At 44.7% G+C, this 15,678-nt stretch overlaps 6 protein-coding genes across 6 annotated transcripts; 4 read left to right on the forward strand and 2 right to left on the reverse strand.

Annotated features, from left to right (window-relative positions):
* Positions 1 to 1,969: 1,969 nt before the first annotated feature.
* Positions 1,970 to 5,362, forward strand: PHALS_00415 (leucine-trna ligase; the record flags this gene model as incomplete). Its single annotated transcript, XM_024716024.1, has 3 exons — positions 1,970 to 5,049; positions 5,120 to 5,198; positions 5,267 to 5,362. 3 exons carry the CDS (start codon positions 1,970 to 1,972, stop codon positions 5,360 to 5,362), a joined length of 3,255 nt encoding a protein of 1,084 aa, XP_024572465.1.
* Positions 5,363 to 5,562: 200 nt separating this feature from the next.
* On the reverse strand, positions 5,563 to 7,012 carry PHALS_00416 (eukaryotic translation initiation factor 2 subunit 3; the record flags this gene model as incomplete). Its single annotated transcript, XM_024716035.1, has 2 exons — positions 5,563 to 6,852; positions 6,914 to 7,012. The coding sequence occupies 2 exons, from the start codon at positions 7,010 to 7,012 to the stop codon at positions 5,563 to 5,565; spliced, it is 1,389 nt and encodes a 462-aa protein (XP_024572466.1).
* Positions 7,013 to 7,169: 157 nt separating this feature from the next.
* PHALS_00417 (wd domain-containing) lies at positions 7,170 to 11,143 on the forward strand (the record flags this gene model as incomplete). The annotated part of the gene is made up of 2 exons (XM_024716046.1): positions 7,170 to 7,219; positions 7,282 to 11,143. The coding sequence occupies 2 exons, from the start codon at positions 7,170 to 7,172 to the stop codon at positions 11,141 to 11,143; spliced, it is 3,912 nt and encodes a 1,303-aa protein (XP_024572467.1).
* A 43-nt stretch (positions 11,144 to 11,186) lies between these two features.
* PHALS_00418 (Small nuclear ribonucleoprotein SMD1 and related snRNPs) lies at positions 11,187 to 11,730 on the reverse strand (the record flags this gene model as incomplete). The annotated part of the gene is made up of 3 exons (XM_024716057.1): positions 11,187 to 11,252; positions 11,339 to 11,440; positions 11,506 to 11,730. The coding sequence occupies 3 exons, from the start codon at positions 11,728 to 11,730 to the stop codon at positions 11,187 to 11,189; spliced, it is 393 nt and encodes a 130-aa protein (XP_024572468.1).
* A 112-nt stretch (positions 11,731 to 11,842) lies between these two features.
* Positions 11,843 to 12,790, forward strand: PHALS_00419 (hypothetical protein F443_06119; the record flags this gene model as incomplete). Its single annotated transcript, XM_024716068.1, has 1 exon — positions 11,843 to 12,790. One exon carries the CDS (start codon positions 11,843 to 11,845, stop codon positions 12,788 to 12,790), a length of 948 nt encoding a protein of 315 aa, XP_024572469.1.
* A 1,620-nt stretch (positions 12,791 to 14,410) lies between these two features.
* On the forward strand, positions 14,411 to 15,483 carry PHALS_00420 (uncharacterized protein; the record flags this gene model as incomplete). Its single annotated transcript, XM_024716079.1, has 2 exons — positions 14,411 to 14,471; positions 15,299 to 15,483. 2 exons carry the CDS (start codon positions 14,411 to 14,413, stop codon positions 15,481 to 15,483), a joined length of 246 nt encoding a protein of 81 aa, XP_024572470.1.
* Between the last annotated feature and the right edge of the window lie 195 nt (positions 15,484 to 15,678).

Raw genomic sequence — 15,678 nt, forward strand, 5'->3', positions numbered from 1 at the left:
TGTTCTTTGTTAAAGAGCACGGAGCGTGTCAACCTCCGATGCCTTAAGTAGCTAGTACAATATCAGTGTGATGGTACTCCAAAAAGGAGAAGCTTATAAGACACATGTGGTGTCAGATGAATGCAAATCTTTAAGCATTGCTTTATTTTGACGTAAGGCTCACAGTGAAGAAAGCTGAGAAATTGGTACGTGCTGAACATTGTCGTGGGTTTGTACGGCAGGGTGTTGAATACGCCGGTCAAAAAACGCGAAATTCGAGACTTATGAAGAGGGAAGGTCGAGCGCAATGAGCGTTTTTCAATTAGAAACGGATAAGAAGTGTATTGATATTGGTCGAAAATCATAGAGTCACCGATACCGTTTTCACAGAAAACACCTCGGCAGCTACGCTAAGAGCTGCTTTCAGTGCATACCGCGCTTTCTGAAATCGTTAAAGTATTTAATTTGATACACGGGAGCGGACTCCTGGTGCAGGTGCGCCGCAAAAATTAGGCACGGTAAAGTGAAGAGAGTGGAGATGTAGTGGTTGTTCGTGGCGCAGTCACTTTTGTGTAGTGTCTTATACAGAATAGGTGTGGCCTCAGTGTGGTCCATATCGTAGTGAGGCGGGGTAACGGGGCAAGTAAATTGATCTGTGGACTTCCACATTTCGTACAAATGAATTGTAATTGGGTAAATTTGTGCGAAAATCATATACACTTAGTGTAATTTTGATCATTTAATTGTATCGGGATATCGGTGTTTATGAAGATCATGGAAGTCCAAATGGAAATCTCCCAGATGCACGTAGGCTGCTAGCAGTGATGAGGATCAAGAATGCAGACAGAGAGCGCTCGTTTACAATCAATGGTGCGCACCGACGTATTTTAATGCTGGGTTCAAATCAATATCGACCATTTTAATGACTACGTGAGCTCTACCGGGTTAGCCAGAAGAGCGAGAAATGTTATCGCTAATTATAAAAAGTATATATTTAGTATTAGTCGAAGTATAATTAAGTCAAATACAGATCCTCCTGAGACAGCAGAGCAAACGAAAATCTTTGCCACCGCAAAAGCTTCTGGTAGAAGCGCACATTCCCACCCTCTGTGCATTTGTTAACGGCGATTCTGAGAGTCAAAGATTCCTCTGTGCAATATGCTTGGCAGCCCCGTTGGATTTCTTTCATTTATCGTTCTTTTGACTTTATAATCTAGCTGTATGAGATACCACATATCGAATGACAAATTAACGGGAGGCCAGAACCTCACGTGTCCTCAACATCCTCCTTCCGGAGTACCATCACTCTCATCCACACCAGTACTAATCTTGAGACTTCACCTTGGAAACGTTTTAGTACTTCTGAACCTGAGAGACAGTAGTTTAATAGTGTTATGTGGACGAGTATGGTGCATGCCCGTAACAACTTCGAAGATAACCAACGAATATAATTTCATACTTCAAACAATACAAACCAGCGTAAAGTGTGACTTGTAGAACTTGCACATATAAAATGGATTCTGTATCCGTGTTTTGTTTGTAAAGCTCAGTAATCACACTATAAAGCACACAGAGTTCTTGCCCCTGACACAATAAGCGGATGAGGGTGAATTTATCATGTCCTTTTGTACATGATATCGTAATCGATCGGAGGGTAATTCAAGTGGCAGTCTGTACTGATGCAAGAGGACGAGGTTCGGTCGCAGCTCTAAGACAAAGCTCATGATGAAACAGAACCACCAGCTTTGCCTTTTAAAGACCACTCAACGGGGAGTGAAGGCTAGGTGAGAAGATTGCATGTTCGAATATTGAGATCTATGGTAGATTTTTTCCTATTTATTTGACACGGGCATTGTATAATCAATAACGTAATTTGTTAAGTACGATAGTGCCAACGCATAAAATCTCAGGGGGAAATCTCTTATTGTAACAATCGTACTTATCCGCGAGGAGCTCAATCGTTAGTGGCTCCAGGCATCCGAAGGACAAGATGGAGAACGTGACGGTCAAGATGGACGACGTCAAGCTAGATGAATGCGCTGTACCCGTTAAAAAGATGGCGCGTCGTGATCATTTGATCGAAATTGAGCATGAAATTATCAACAAATGGGACGCTGAAAAGCTTTTCGAATCGGACCCCGATCCCAGCAAGCCAAAGTACATGGTCTCGTTTCCCTACCCGTACATGAATGGCTATCTGCACGTGGGCCACCTGTTTACGCTATTGAAAGTCGAGTTTGCAGCGCGCTACCATCGTCTCAAAGGTGAGAACGTCATATTCCCGTTTTCTTTCCATTGCACTGGGATGCCCATTCAGGCTGCCGCCAACAAGCTTAAGCGTGAGCTCGAACAGTACGGAAATCCACCAGATTTCTCGCGCGATCATCGTGAAGAAGTCAAACCTAAGGAAAATAACGAGAATCTGTTAAATAAGGCTCATGGAAAGAAGTCCAAAGCTGCAGCCAAGACGGGTGGTGTTGTGCACCAGTACGACATTCTAAAGATGTCGCACATTCCCGAGGATGAAATCCCCAAATTTCAAGATCCGTTGTACTGGCTTCAGTATTTTCCACCGCATGCCGTGGCAGATCTCAAGCGCTTTGGTATGAATATTGACTGGCGTCGCTCTTTCATCACTACGGATGTAAATCCTTTTTACGATGCCTTTGTCACCTGGCAGCTCAACAAACTCAATGAACACAAGCGTATTGTTCGTGGCAAACGTCCCAACGTCTTTTCGATTATTGATGGACAGAGTTGTGCAGATCACGACCGTGCGTCTGGAGAAGGAGTAGGCCCCCAGGAATACACGCTCGCCAAGCTTTGCGTGCAAGAACCATTGCCCGAAAAACTGTCAGCTCTATCTGGCAAGAAGGTCTACTTGGCCGCAGCCACACTTCGTCCTGAAACGCTGTATGGCCAAACCAACTGTTTTGTGCTTCCCGAAGGCGACTACGGTGCCTTCCTGATTAATGACAATGACGTATTCATCATGAGCCACCGTGCGGCACGAAACTTGGCACACCAAGAGTTTTCACGTGTTTGGGGAAAGGAAGAGTGTTTAATCGAGTTGAAAGGCTGGGATCTGCTTGGTCTGCCGCTTACCGCACCTAACGCACCATACGACACAATCTACACTCTGCCGCTGCTCACGATCTCGATGGGTAAAGGTACAGGTGTGGTGATGAGTGTTCCGTCCGACTCACCCGATGACTTTGCAGCATTTCGGGACTTAAAGCAAAAACCAGCGCTACGTGAAAAGTTTGGCATTGAGGATCACATGGTGTTACCGTACGAACCTGTTCCTATTATTGAGATTCCCGGCTTTGGAGAAATGGCGGCTGAAAAGGTCTGCAATGACCTCAAGATCGTCTCGCAGAATGACAAGGATAAATTGGCGAAGGCTAAAGAACTTGTTTACCTTAAAGGTTTCTATGAAGGTGTGCTTCTTGTAGGTTCGCAAAAGGGCCAGAAAGTGTGCGATGCCAAGGCTGTGATGCGCCAGGAGTTGTTAGATGGAGGACACGCCATTTCATACTGGGAAACTGAATCGCTGGTCATGTCACGCAGTGGAGACGAGTGCGTCGTTGCGCATCTGGACCAATGGTACTTAACATACGGTGCAGAAGACTGGAAGAATCGAGTGTTGGACCATATTAGTGATCCTGAGAAATTTAACGCCTATAATCCGGTAGCATTAGGCGAATACAAGTCGACCCTTGGATGGCTGAAGGAGTGGGCCCCTTGCCGTCAGTCTGGTCTTGGCACGCGTTTGCCGTGGGACCCTGACTTTGTTGTCGAGTCACTGACTGACTCGACAATATACCCGGCTTACTACACTATTGCGCACCATTTGCAAGCTAATTTAGACGGCTCCAAGTTGGGACCACATGGCATTAAGCCTGAGCAGATGACGAAAGAGGTTCTTGATTACATTTTCTTGAAGGGTTCCCCGCCGAGCAGCTCTACGATTCCGCTTACTGTGCTTAAGCAGATTCGCGACGAGTTTGAGTACTGGTATCCCATTGATGTCCGCGCTTCTGGGAAGGATTTGATTCGCAATCACCTGACAATGTGTTTGTACAATCACGTGGAGATTTGGCGGGATGATCCATCTAAGTGGCCGCGTGGCTTCTTTACGAACGGTCATGTTCAAGTGGACGGCAAGAAAATGTCGAAATCAATGGGCAATTTCCTCACGCTTAAGGATTGCGCTGTCGAGTTTGGTGCTGACGCTACCCGTTTCGCTTGCGCTGACGCCGGTGATGGAATGGATGATGCCAATTATGCACTTGACACGTGCCGCATGGCTATCTTGCGTCTAACTACTGAAGAAGAATGGATCAAACGTATCTTGGTGGAAAAGGATTTATTACGCAAAGGTGAGCTTAACTTTAATGATAAGGTCTTTTTGAACCAGATGAACAACCTGATCAGAACGACGGCTTCATTCTACGAGCGCCTCCAGTGGCGTGAAGGTCTCCACTCGGGATTTTTTGAATACCAAATTGCCCGTGACTCGTACCGCGACATTTGTGCTCGTAGCGAGGTGCCAATGCACCATGATGTTATCATGCGATTTATTGAGTCACAGCTTGTTATTTTATCTCCAATCTGTCCTCACTTTTGCGAGTACATGTGGACAGCTATTGGCAAACAAGGGTTTGTGTCGGTGGCTCCTTGGCCGAAGACTGAGGAAGTTGATCATGGGCTTTTGCGTGCTGGCGACTTTTTGAACAAGGTAACTCGAAGCTTTCGTGAGACTCTCACGAAGACTAGCAGCAAAAAGGGGAAGAAAAGTGCTGCACCGCTTGAGCCGGTCAAGAAGCCGACTCACGCCCACGTGTATTTGACATTGGAATTTCCTGAATGGCAGCAGAAAGTTCTTGTTTTTATGGACGGTCTATTTGATGACTCTACGAAGCAGTTTTCTGCTGACTTTATGAAGCAGCTTAAGAGTGAATTGGCCAAGGACGAGTCGTTGAAAAAGTTAACGAAGAACGTGATGCAGTTTGCTGCTTTTGTCAAGGCAGAGGCTGAATTGCGTGGCCGTGAGGCTTTAGAATTAAGGTACTGTGCCTATATACCGAAGCAACTGCTAGAGCTCAGAAGTGATGACGCTAATTTTGTGATATTGCAGGATGCCATACGATCAACAGAGTGTACTCGCCTCCAACAAGTTATACCTCTGCCGATCGCTAGACCTACAGGACATTGAGGTACGCGTATTGCAACAATATAGCTGTGGTACACCAGTGAGGATGTCTGATTCATGTATTTGCCGTAGTTCTTCTACGTTGGTGAAAAGGTTGCAAATGCGAACGAGAAGAGGATGGAAACGGCGTCTCCAGGCAAGCCAGCCATCTTCGTCTACGCCAAATAAAAGTATTGAGGCTTAAAACCCGCATGTTTCTATGGAATCATTGCATTATGACCTGAATAAGAAGAAGACAACAAACGGATAACTGAGAGAAATATCCTCATGACACGAATTGCAGACCTCGCTTATTCATCCTCCTCGAAAAGTTATGATCACCTAGTTGCATTCCATCATACAAGACTTCTTTGAGTAAATTTGAATATCTATTCAGCGTCGGCAATTTCAATCCTGCTGCCACGTCGGATTTGGCCCCACCCAATGAGACGCCAATGCTTGTCAATTCGGCGACTAATAGCAATCTTTTCACCTTCTTGCGTACACACCGGAACCGTAAGCACAATCTTGGCCAGATCCTGCTTCACCGCCAGCACTTTGCCTCCAGTAGCCGTAGATCCAATGTTGACCATAAGCACTTCCGCTTTTGAAAGCTTCTGCACTTTGGACGCCTTGCTACCCTCTTGGGTCTTGACGCCCAGTAGTCGCTTAAGTAGGTAAAAGTTAATTTCCAGCTCAGTAAATACGTGCGGAAGACTGCCTTTAAGTCCTAGTACTTGACCTACTAGCCGATCTGAACGCGTAAGTGTAGGGTCAATTTGCGTACCGACACCAATTAATCCACCTGGAACAGCAAATTGCAGGTCGTTCTTCTCCGCATATAGCGACACGATACGCGAGAAAATGGGCACGCATGTCATCTTGCCTTCCTCATCTTTGCTAACAATACCTGGGCGCACCTCAATTTCATCTCCAACACGTAACACACCCTCAAGAATCGAGCCACCCGCAACACCACCCTTCAAGTTCTCAACATCCTCACCGGGTTTGTTGACATCAAACGAACGAATGACGATAAGCTTAGGCTTGGACGTAAAGTCGCGCTTGGGAATGGGAATGTTGCGGCAAATGTATTCGCAGACTACGTCCACATTATATTTAAGCACAGCTGATATTGGAATGATGGGGGCGTCATGGGCCACGGTACCGGCAACAAATTTTTTTATCTGTTCGTGCTGGGCCACTGCAACGTCCTCTTTGATCAAATCCACTTTGTTCTGCAAAATTATAATATTTTGAAGTCGCATAATCTCGATAGCTGCTAAGTGCTCGGAAGTTTGCGGCTGTGGACATACTTCATTGCCAGCCACTAGCAGTAACGCAGCGTCCATTACGGCAGCTCCATTCAGCATCGTTGCCATAAGAATGTCGTGCCCAGGACAGTCTACGAACGACACATGACGCTGCAACACCCACGTCAACTTGTCATCGTTTTCGTCGACGAATCGGTCGGGCTTGGAGCTACCAAATGCGCGATAACATCCAATGCCGACACCATTCTCTGCGCGGTAGATCTTGGCGTTGGCATAACCAAGTTTAATTGTAATATTACGCTCAAGCTCGTTCTTAAATCGCACTGTTTGTACGCCTGAAATAGCCTTCACCACTGTTGATTTGCCATGAGCGACATGGCCAATGGTACCAATATTGATGGTGGCCTGGTAATAAGCTTTCAAAAGTGAGAAAATTTTGAAGCAATACATGCCTTTCTTCGCTTACCTGACGACTGATAACCTCTGGAGTAAGTGGTGTGAGTTCCTCAATCTTAAGCTTCGACAAATCCTGTACTGCTAGATGCTTCTGTACAAGTTCCTGCATAGTCGGTAAGAGGGGATTGAAAGAGTCGAAGCGCTTAACGAGAAGCAGGAGGGTAAAATTTGCTGGCGGCTACGACAACAACAATCATTTCACTACATTCAATGTAGCACACACAATCAAGAAATCTTTGAAGAGTCACTTCAACCATTTTGTCATGATGACGAGTAGCGGAAACAATTTTAACAATGCACCAGGACTCATCCATCGGTAAGAAAAGATCAGTATGATCATATATTACGGAAGGTATGCTCATGACTATTTAATTCTAGTCACATCTTCGGACTCAAGGGAACTGTGCACAACAATGTTGCATTCGCTGAGGAAAGCGTACTCGTCTATCCGTGCGGTCATAATGTCATCATTCACAACGTTGAATCTAAGGAGCAACAATTCATACATGGTGTTGAGACAACAGGACGAGGCATCACGGCACTTGCTATAACACCTAATAAACGTTACGTGGCCGTTGCGGAGCAAGCAGAGTGCGCTGTTGTGTACATACATGATCTAACTACGTTACGGCGTCGTAGGACGTTGACGCTTAATGATGGACTTGCTGACACTTGCGTGTGGGTGGCTTTTTCAGGAGATAGTAAGTACTGCATGACGCTGGGAGGTGCACCGGATTGGGTACTTTCGGTTTGGCTTTGGGAAAAGACCAAGCTGATTGCAAGCACGAAAGCCTCGACTCCACAAGGAAATGCCGTACACCAAGCAGACTATTGTCCAAATGATCCTTTAACGATTTGTGTTAGTGGAGCCGGAATACTTAAGTTTCTTCGCCTATCAGAGGGTCAGCTTAAGCTGCAGGCGACACCATTGAAGCGGGAACCTGCACACTTTTTGCGCCATGCGTGGGTTTCCGATGACCGTGTCGTCGCTGCCGCAGATACAGGCGATTTGTGGCTATTCGAACAGTTTGAGTTTCGACAAATCTTACCACAAACCGCCAATGTGACTAGCGATGGCAGCTTTGTGAACTCGCTGTTAGGTTACGCGAAAGGCTTTGTATGTGGCGGATCAGGAGGCTGTGTTCGTATTTACGACAGAAATGATGACGGAGGACCAAAAGAATACTATAAAAAGGCAAAAACCTTTCGTATCGAAGGCGAAACTAGCACTATTCAGAATTTAGCGATAAGTCCAAGTGAAGATGTGCTTGTGTGCTCGCTCGAGAACAATCAGCTATACACGCTTACACTCTCTAGTACCGATATTCTTAAAGAAGATGCTATGAATTTTGAGCATGTTTCAACAGCTTTTCATGCTCCAAGCAGTAATGGACGCTGTCAAATCACCGGACTTGATACTTGCATTCGGAAGCCATTGATTGTCACATGTGCACTTGATCGATCAGTGCGAGTGTGGAATTATCTTGATAAGTCCACTGATATCTCGAAGGTTTTCCGAGAAGATCCACTGAGTGTGGCCTTTCATCCATCTGGCTTGTTTGTTGTTGTGGGGTTCACTGATAGACTTCGAATGTTGAATGTTCTCATGGATGATATTCGCTCTTGTCGCGAGTTTCCAATAAAAGGCTGTTGTGAGCTGCGCTTCTCGAATGGGGGGCAATTTTTCGCTGCTGCGAACCATAACATCGTCCACGTGTATGTTACGTATACTGGCGAGCTAATCGCCGTGTTACGTGGGCATTCGAATCGCGTCACAGCCGTTTCATGGAAATTAGACGATCGACAGCTGCTGACATGTGGTGCCGATGGTACAGTGTTTCTCTGGAGCCTTCGTACAGCATCAAAAGTACATGAGGGTCACTCGCAAGCACGTTGCGCGTACATTGATGCCGCGTTATCCCCTGATGGAGCTGTGGCATATGTTACAGGCTCGGACAATATGTTGAAGGAACTTGATATGGCAATGGGTACAACACGAAATGAGCTCTGGGTTGGCAGCGGTGGAATAACTTTAGGCCCATTAGCCCTTGCAACCTCTCAGCAAGTTCTATTTGTTGGTTCTGCTGTACCTGGTAGCCCTGGTATGGTGAGGCTATATCGTTTGCCTCTTGAAAAAGATCGTTTGCTACAAAACGCAACATCCGTAGGCGGTGCCAGACCAGCACCGACGTCCTCAAAGTCGATTGGGTCTTCAGGTCAAAACGGATCGATGGTACCGTCTGCGCCTTCAGGCGCTGGCACTGCAATTTGGCCATATAGTGAGTACCATTGCCATGACCTCCCTGTATCACGACTTCGACTGTCATACGACAATCAGTTCCTCTTCTCAGCTGGTGAGGATGGATCTTTATGCATCTTCGAAACTCAAAATGTCATTGGAAAAGCAAGTAGCACTGGAAATAGCAGTAATGCAGGAGGTTCTGGACCGATCGGCTTAAGAGATGGTCGAAGTGATAGTATGATGCTGGGTGGGAGCATCAACAGTGCGAGTGGCTCGGGTTTGCCATTTGCAGAGGAAATTTTGGTCACAAAATCAGATCTTGAGGATAAGAATCGTCTCATGAATGAACTTAAAGCTAAAGTAGATGAGTTAACTCTGCATAATGAGTATCAACTTCGATTGAAGGACCTTAACTATAAGGAAAAGATCAAGGAAGTATCCGACAAATTTACAGCTGAGCTCACGCAAGATCGTCAACGCTGCACCGACATGGAAATCGAAAAGACTGAGATGGAAAACGAGTACGAGAAGAAGATGCGTGAAATGGTTGTAAGCTACCGAGATGAGATGCAAGAGATGAAAACCACGTATGATAATAAAGTGGAGGCTGAGAAAACACGTTACATAGCACTGGAGCAGGCACGTAACGAGCAGAATACACGATTTGAAGAAGAAAATCACTTACTCGTGGAGAGTCATACGCATTTTCTTGCAGAAATGACAACCGAATACGATCGAAAAGTAGCTCATGAGCAGGAACTGCAGGCGGCATGTGAGAAGATAAAAGAAGAACTAATTGCAACAAACGAAGCGCTTAAGCACTCTATCGAAGAGGATGCTGACCTCGAAATAGAAGAGCTGAAATCCAAGTACGAGCTCAAGCTTTCTGACGAGCGCGAGGCAACATTGCTTCTCAAGGGTGAAAACGGGATCATGAAGAAAAAATTCTCAGCGTTGCAAAAAGACATTGAAGATCAGCGCGAGGAGATCCGTTCCTTGGAAGAAAAGGGAAAGGAGTTGAGAGAGAATATACGTGGCCTTGAAAAGGATATACAAGGCCATAAAAAGGAGATTCGCGAGCGTGAGGAAACTATACAAGACAAAGAAAAACGAATTTACGACCTCAAAAAGAAAAACCAGGAACTGGAAAAATTTAAATTTGTACTAGACTACAAGATTAAGGAGCTAAAGCGCCAGATTGAGCCGCGCGAACAAGAAATTGCCAATTTGAAAACACAAATTGAAGAGATGGACGCCGAGCTGGAGCAGTACCACAGGAGCAATGCTGCCCTTGATCTAATGATTGGCGAGCTCCGTCTTAAAATTGACGGTATGCAGAAAGAAGTTGACATGCAAGCGGCACAGGTGGCTGTCGGAAAGTCATTAATCCAACAGGTGCAGACAGATTTGCTAGGTTGTGCACAACTTCTTGATAACAAGAAAGAGCTGAAGATTGCCGTCATGGCACTTAACAAAAAATATGAAGATGGTGTCACACCTGATGCTAAGGTTCCTAATTCACAGGCCGAGTACAATCGTCAGCGTGATTATCTTGAAAGGGAGGTCGAGTCGCTAAAACGAAGAATAATAAAAGGCATGACTCTCAGCGAAAGCGAGCTGCATCGATTACAGCGAGAAAATGCCAAACTTACAATACAGGTAAATGAATTGCGGCGCGAGTTTCACAATGTGCGTATGCATACTCAGGAAATAGGCGGTTCTAAGCTCAAGTCCTCGGTCTCAATCTCCACTAACCCATTGAGCAAAACAGTGTCCGTGAGCAGCGAGGCATCACGTGACCGCAAAGATAAAATGCACGAGGCAAAGATCCAAAGAAAACGCATAAAGCAACTCAAGATTCGTCTCGGTGAGTTGCAAAAGTCTTTAGGCGGTGCTGTCAATTTTGGACTGTCCGGATCCAACAACTACAAGCAACAGCAGCAACAGTACACGAAAAGCACTTCTACTCGAGAAGCACTTCACCTTCCGCCTGTGTAGTAATTTAGAGTCTTTCCTTTGCTTTAAGATATAGATCCACTGGTCACATTGAGCTAGTCGAGCGCTTTGCCCGAGTATACATCATAGCACTCTGGCGAACCATACGCGTCTGGATGGTATACGAGAAATATGCACATTCAAAAGATGAAGATTGATAATGTGCTTGCAATTGACAAGATTCAATACTAGACGCACATATTGCTGAAGGTGCTGCGAGATGTTAATCCGGTCTGGGATGTGCACGTACAGCACTGTCTTACCCATCACGAACACCTCATCAAGATTTATACAAGTTCCCTGTAAGAAGAAAGATAGAAGTGTAATAAATGTACTCGCTTATTCAAGAGTGAATACGGACTTACGTTGGGCTTAGTCTCACAGGCGTCCAGCAGAGTAAAGTCCATATCCTGCACAACCTCTTCTACCACACCTTCCAAAACCGAGTCATTCTTCAAGTCAATGCGTACACGTAGACCTACAAAGCTTTTCAAAAGCAATAACAGCGAGCGCGGCTTGCGCTGCTTCCTCTTTGACTTGATGAGATCTTGCGATCGAACAGTGGCTTTCATCAAATGCTGATTGAACATTTAGTGGTGTAGACATTATGTGCACACGGCTAGCCATTGATGTCGTACTTAAGAAGAACACATACCAAGGACAGAAAAGAATTCACAGTTAGACCAAATTGACCGAGCAGCGATGGGACCTCGTGGCGCCGGACGACGCCTGAATGACCAGGAGCGGATGGAGATTCTAGAAATAATTCAACGGGAGGCTAAAGTTAAAAATGTGGATTTGGCTAAGCGCTATGGTGTGTCAGAAGGCGCTATACGTAAGCTCAAACAGATGAAAGACACTATTCGCAGTCGCTATTTTATGGGTAACGAGCATAATCGAGACAAACGCAAGCGTGGTGGTTTTAAGCGCAATGCGCCGTTTGAAGACGAACTTTATCAGTGGATTGTGCGTATGCGTGAATCGCAGCCTTACCAACTCATGCCGCTCACACAGACTGCAGTTCGTCAGCAAGCTATAATTCTCTCTAAAAACTACGAAAAGATGGCCAACTTTAAGGCTTCACCTGGCTGGTTTACACGATTTTGCTCTCGACACCGACTGGATTCAATTGTTGCCGGTGGAGCAGGAATCACAGATGACTCCAGCTTGGCTGTAACATCAACTCCAGTCGATGTCTCGCTCTCTTCAGCAGGAGTGCCGCAATCGGTAACTGCGCCACCTGCCGTTTCTATGCCCATGGCTACAAACTCGACTGATGAGACAACTTTTTTAATGGATACACTCACGGCTACGCCCGTGACATCGTCGCAGGCGCTGGAAGTCATCAACTCTACTCCAGTTATAGCTTCTGATGCAGACGAATGCAAGACGGACGCACCGTCAATCAATGAGCAAGTACAACAGGCTGCTCGCCAGCACAATGAAGCCGCATTGCGAGCTGCTGCAGTCAAAATTGGCGAGGTACAGCTCTCGGCAGAAGATCAAACATCAAAGTCTCACTCAGAAACTTCGGAAGAGGGGAAGGTAAAGGTCGAAGATGTCGATACTGATGAGGAAAACGAGGAGAAGTTAGAAAATACTACTGCTCACTCCAACGTGGGCGACGAGATCTTTAGCCTTGGACTATAGTGTATACATTCTGTCAGTCAAGAAAAGAGCTTTTCTTTGCTGATTTATTTTATCCTTTGTATGTTCTTTAGAATCGACCGTACTCGTGATATCCTAAAGCTACGAGTCGCAAACTTATTTTCAGTGATGAAAAGTAAGTTTTGCTAGCTACCGTGGAAACGTATATATGATTTTCTCAAGGTGACAGACAACCTCGAAGTGTTGTCAATCATTAGAATACATAGTTGACGTAGGCATTGATAAAAAAACGTTTTTTTCTGTCATGGAATACTTTCTATACGTATACTTTTGATTCTGGTTGCTGTAGTAATAGAATTAACCAGACAAAGTTTTAGTTTGATATTTTCTAAAAATAGAAATGCAGCGTTAATCAGAGGCTCCTTTTTTCTTACAGTACAGTTGTTCGTACACGTTACCCTACTGAAGAAATTACCAACGCGTATGAAGTAATCGTGTGCACTTGACCCTTGCATAATTTGATACAATCGTTGTTTATACAGTACGGTTCAATTGTATTTTATAGTGACTGTGAATATTAATTAAAAGTGAATATGAGGAGAACTTCGAGTATAGCTTTTCAAGGCATGTCCGATTCCGCAATTGAAAATGTTAAATATTGAAGGAGCATATACACTATTTGAACTAGGCTCAAAGTTTGGATGTAATCAATCTGACTACAATACACTGTTTCCGTGTGATTCTCGAGTAAAAGAGGCTCAGATGTATAAAGTTGCTGACTAACAAGACTATTTTATACTATCCCTATTCAAAAGATCGCTCTCTAAAAAGATAACATAGCGTGATTTGCAACGATCGAAAAAGATACAAAATGTACACAAAACTAAAACTGTGGTTGACTATATGGTCTTGTAAACTTGTTTAAGGACATTTTTCAGATTTAGTACAATTGCTGCACTTTTGTGTGATAGTGACCAAAGTATCGGTATTTGTAACGATTTTGAGACTTTTTAAGGTTTTTGGTAAAAGCAGTCTTTTCTCAAGAGATAGTAGAAAGTATAAATCAAGGGACAAAGTAGATCATGCAATCGACGTCTTACGTACTCTTGAAATAAACGAGCAAATTGGATAAGTAGTCATGCTGAAGGCTTTCAGTTCTGCTTCTTGTGAGAGCGTATGGACCCACCTTCTGTGTGTTTCTTAGCACAAATACACTGAGTTGACAGTTGAATCGCATTAATACGAAGAACTACTTCTGTGCCGCGTAGGCCGGATGGATTCGTGGGGGTAAGTACTCTATCAGCTCGCCGAAAGTGATGGGTCTCAGCGATGCTGAGGAGAATAGGGAGGTTTCTTAGCATCTAAGCTGCTCCACGGTACTCGTAAGTGGAAGTGCTAAACATCTGTGCTCTGCGTAGCCACTTCGTTCTCGGCTGAGAGGTACGAAGTTTTTAAGCTCCACGCAAGTGCATCCGTCGGACCCCTCGCAAGGAAATGCCAGTCCCAGTAGGCGCACGGCAGCCTACTGGATTATAAGTGAGCTTCATTGTATCTCGTGAGGGCAATAGTCGATGATACATGCAGGAGCTTGTACACTTACTTAAGAAGTGAAAGCAGTAGACAGTACACAGAGGCATTGAAGATACCAGATACGGATATAATATGTGTGCACCGCGCGACGAATTCATTAGTGAAAGTTCCGACGAATCTGCTGAAGCTTTGAGTATAGTTTATTGATATGGGCTTGATAACATTATAAGATATCATTCAGGGTCTGTCGTGGCTGGAAAGGATATGTAAACCCCTAATGATGCCACCACAAAGCGCCTGCCTTGTACCGACGGTTATATAAGCAGAATAGCGCATTCTAACATGAGCGCGGGCCATAATCGGCAAATGCTTTGCGTATTCGTGATCACGTAAGAGCAGCATGGCGGAAACACACTTACGCTGCGATAGAAATCATATTATTCACAATGTGAAATAGTCAAGAATTTGAGTATGAGCATCACGGACATAATATAACGACTTTCTTTCTTGTGATGCAGAAACCCCGAAAGAGTTTTTCACATTCTTAATGAATTAGACGCAACGGTTACAATACTGATAATGGATGCCATGACATCTGCAACAATGTTTTAGCGGCCATCGTTGCTTTTCTTTATGAATTAGCGAGTATCGTCACAAGATATCCAAAATCGTGATGCTTATCGATATTAGTACTTTTTGCGGGATTTAATAATCGTGAAGTTAGGATAATTGCTTGGCGATAAATACTCTCGATCCGGTGTGTCTGAATTTGCAGGGCCGCTTAATTGTGCGACTTTTTATTTCATGACATTGACGACTACTGCTTTTTATCTCTGATAATGAAAGCGAACTGCACGTCACATTCTGACAGGTACCTCATCGATATCAGTCTGCAGCGTCACACTAGAAAGAAATTGCCGAGGTCCACATTGGAAGCGCAGCTCAGTTTCTTTTCAGTCGAGACTTAAATATAACATAGGTTTCGACATTACGAAATTGTATCGATGTTCGAATAAACAGTGAAAATAGTGGCAGAAGAAGCGATCACTTGTCTTGAGCATCAAGTCCCTGGACGTTCGCTATATTGTCCAAAGGTGGCTCTTACCAAGATGCCGTATTTTCGTAATCCAGACTCCGAGTTTGAAATTTCTGGGGCATTGTTGGATCCCATCCCCAAGCCTGTTTTCGTGTCTTTAACAATGTAGAACATGAGTGCAGGGTGACCGCATATCCTTCTCATACACACAACTGCAGCGACAAACATCCATGCGCAAAGACAGAGACGATAAACGATGTCGACGTTGTTGTGGGGTATTTTGTTAAATTATGCTAATTCACTCCCAATACAATACATCTTCTGTTGTGTAATATTACGGCTCCCCGGTGATAATTTACGTGCT

The sequence above is a fragment of the Plasmopara halstedii genome (assembly GCF_900000015.1).
Source record: "Plasmopara halstedii genome assembly, contig: Scaffold_110, whole genome shotgun sequence".
Taxonomy (NCBI): domain Eukaryota; phylum Oomycota; class Peronosporomycetes; order Peronosporales; family Peronosporaceae; genus Plasmopara; species Plasmopara halstedii.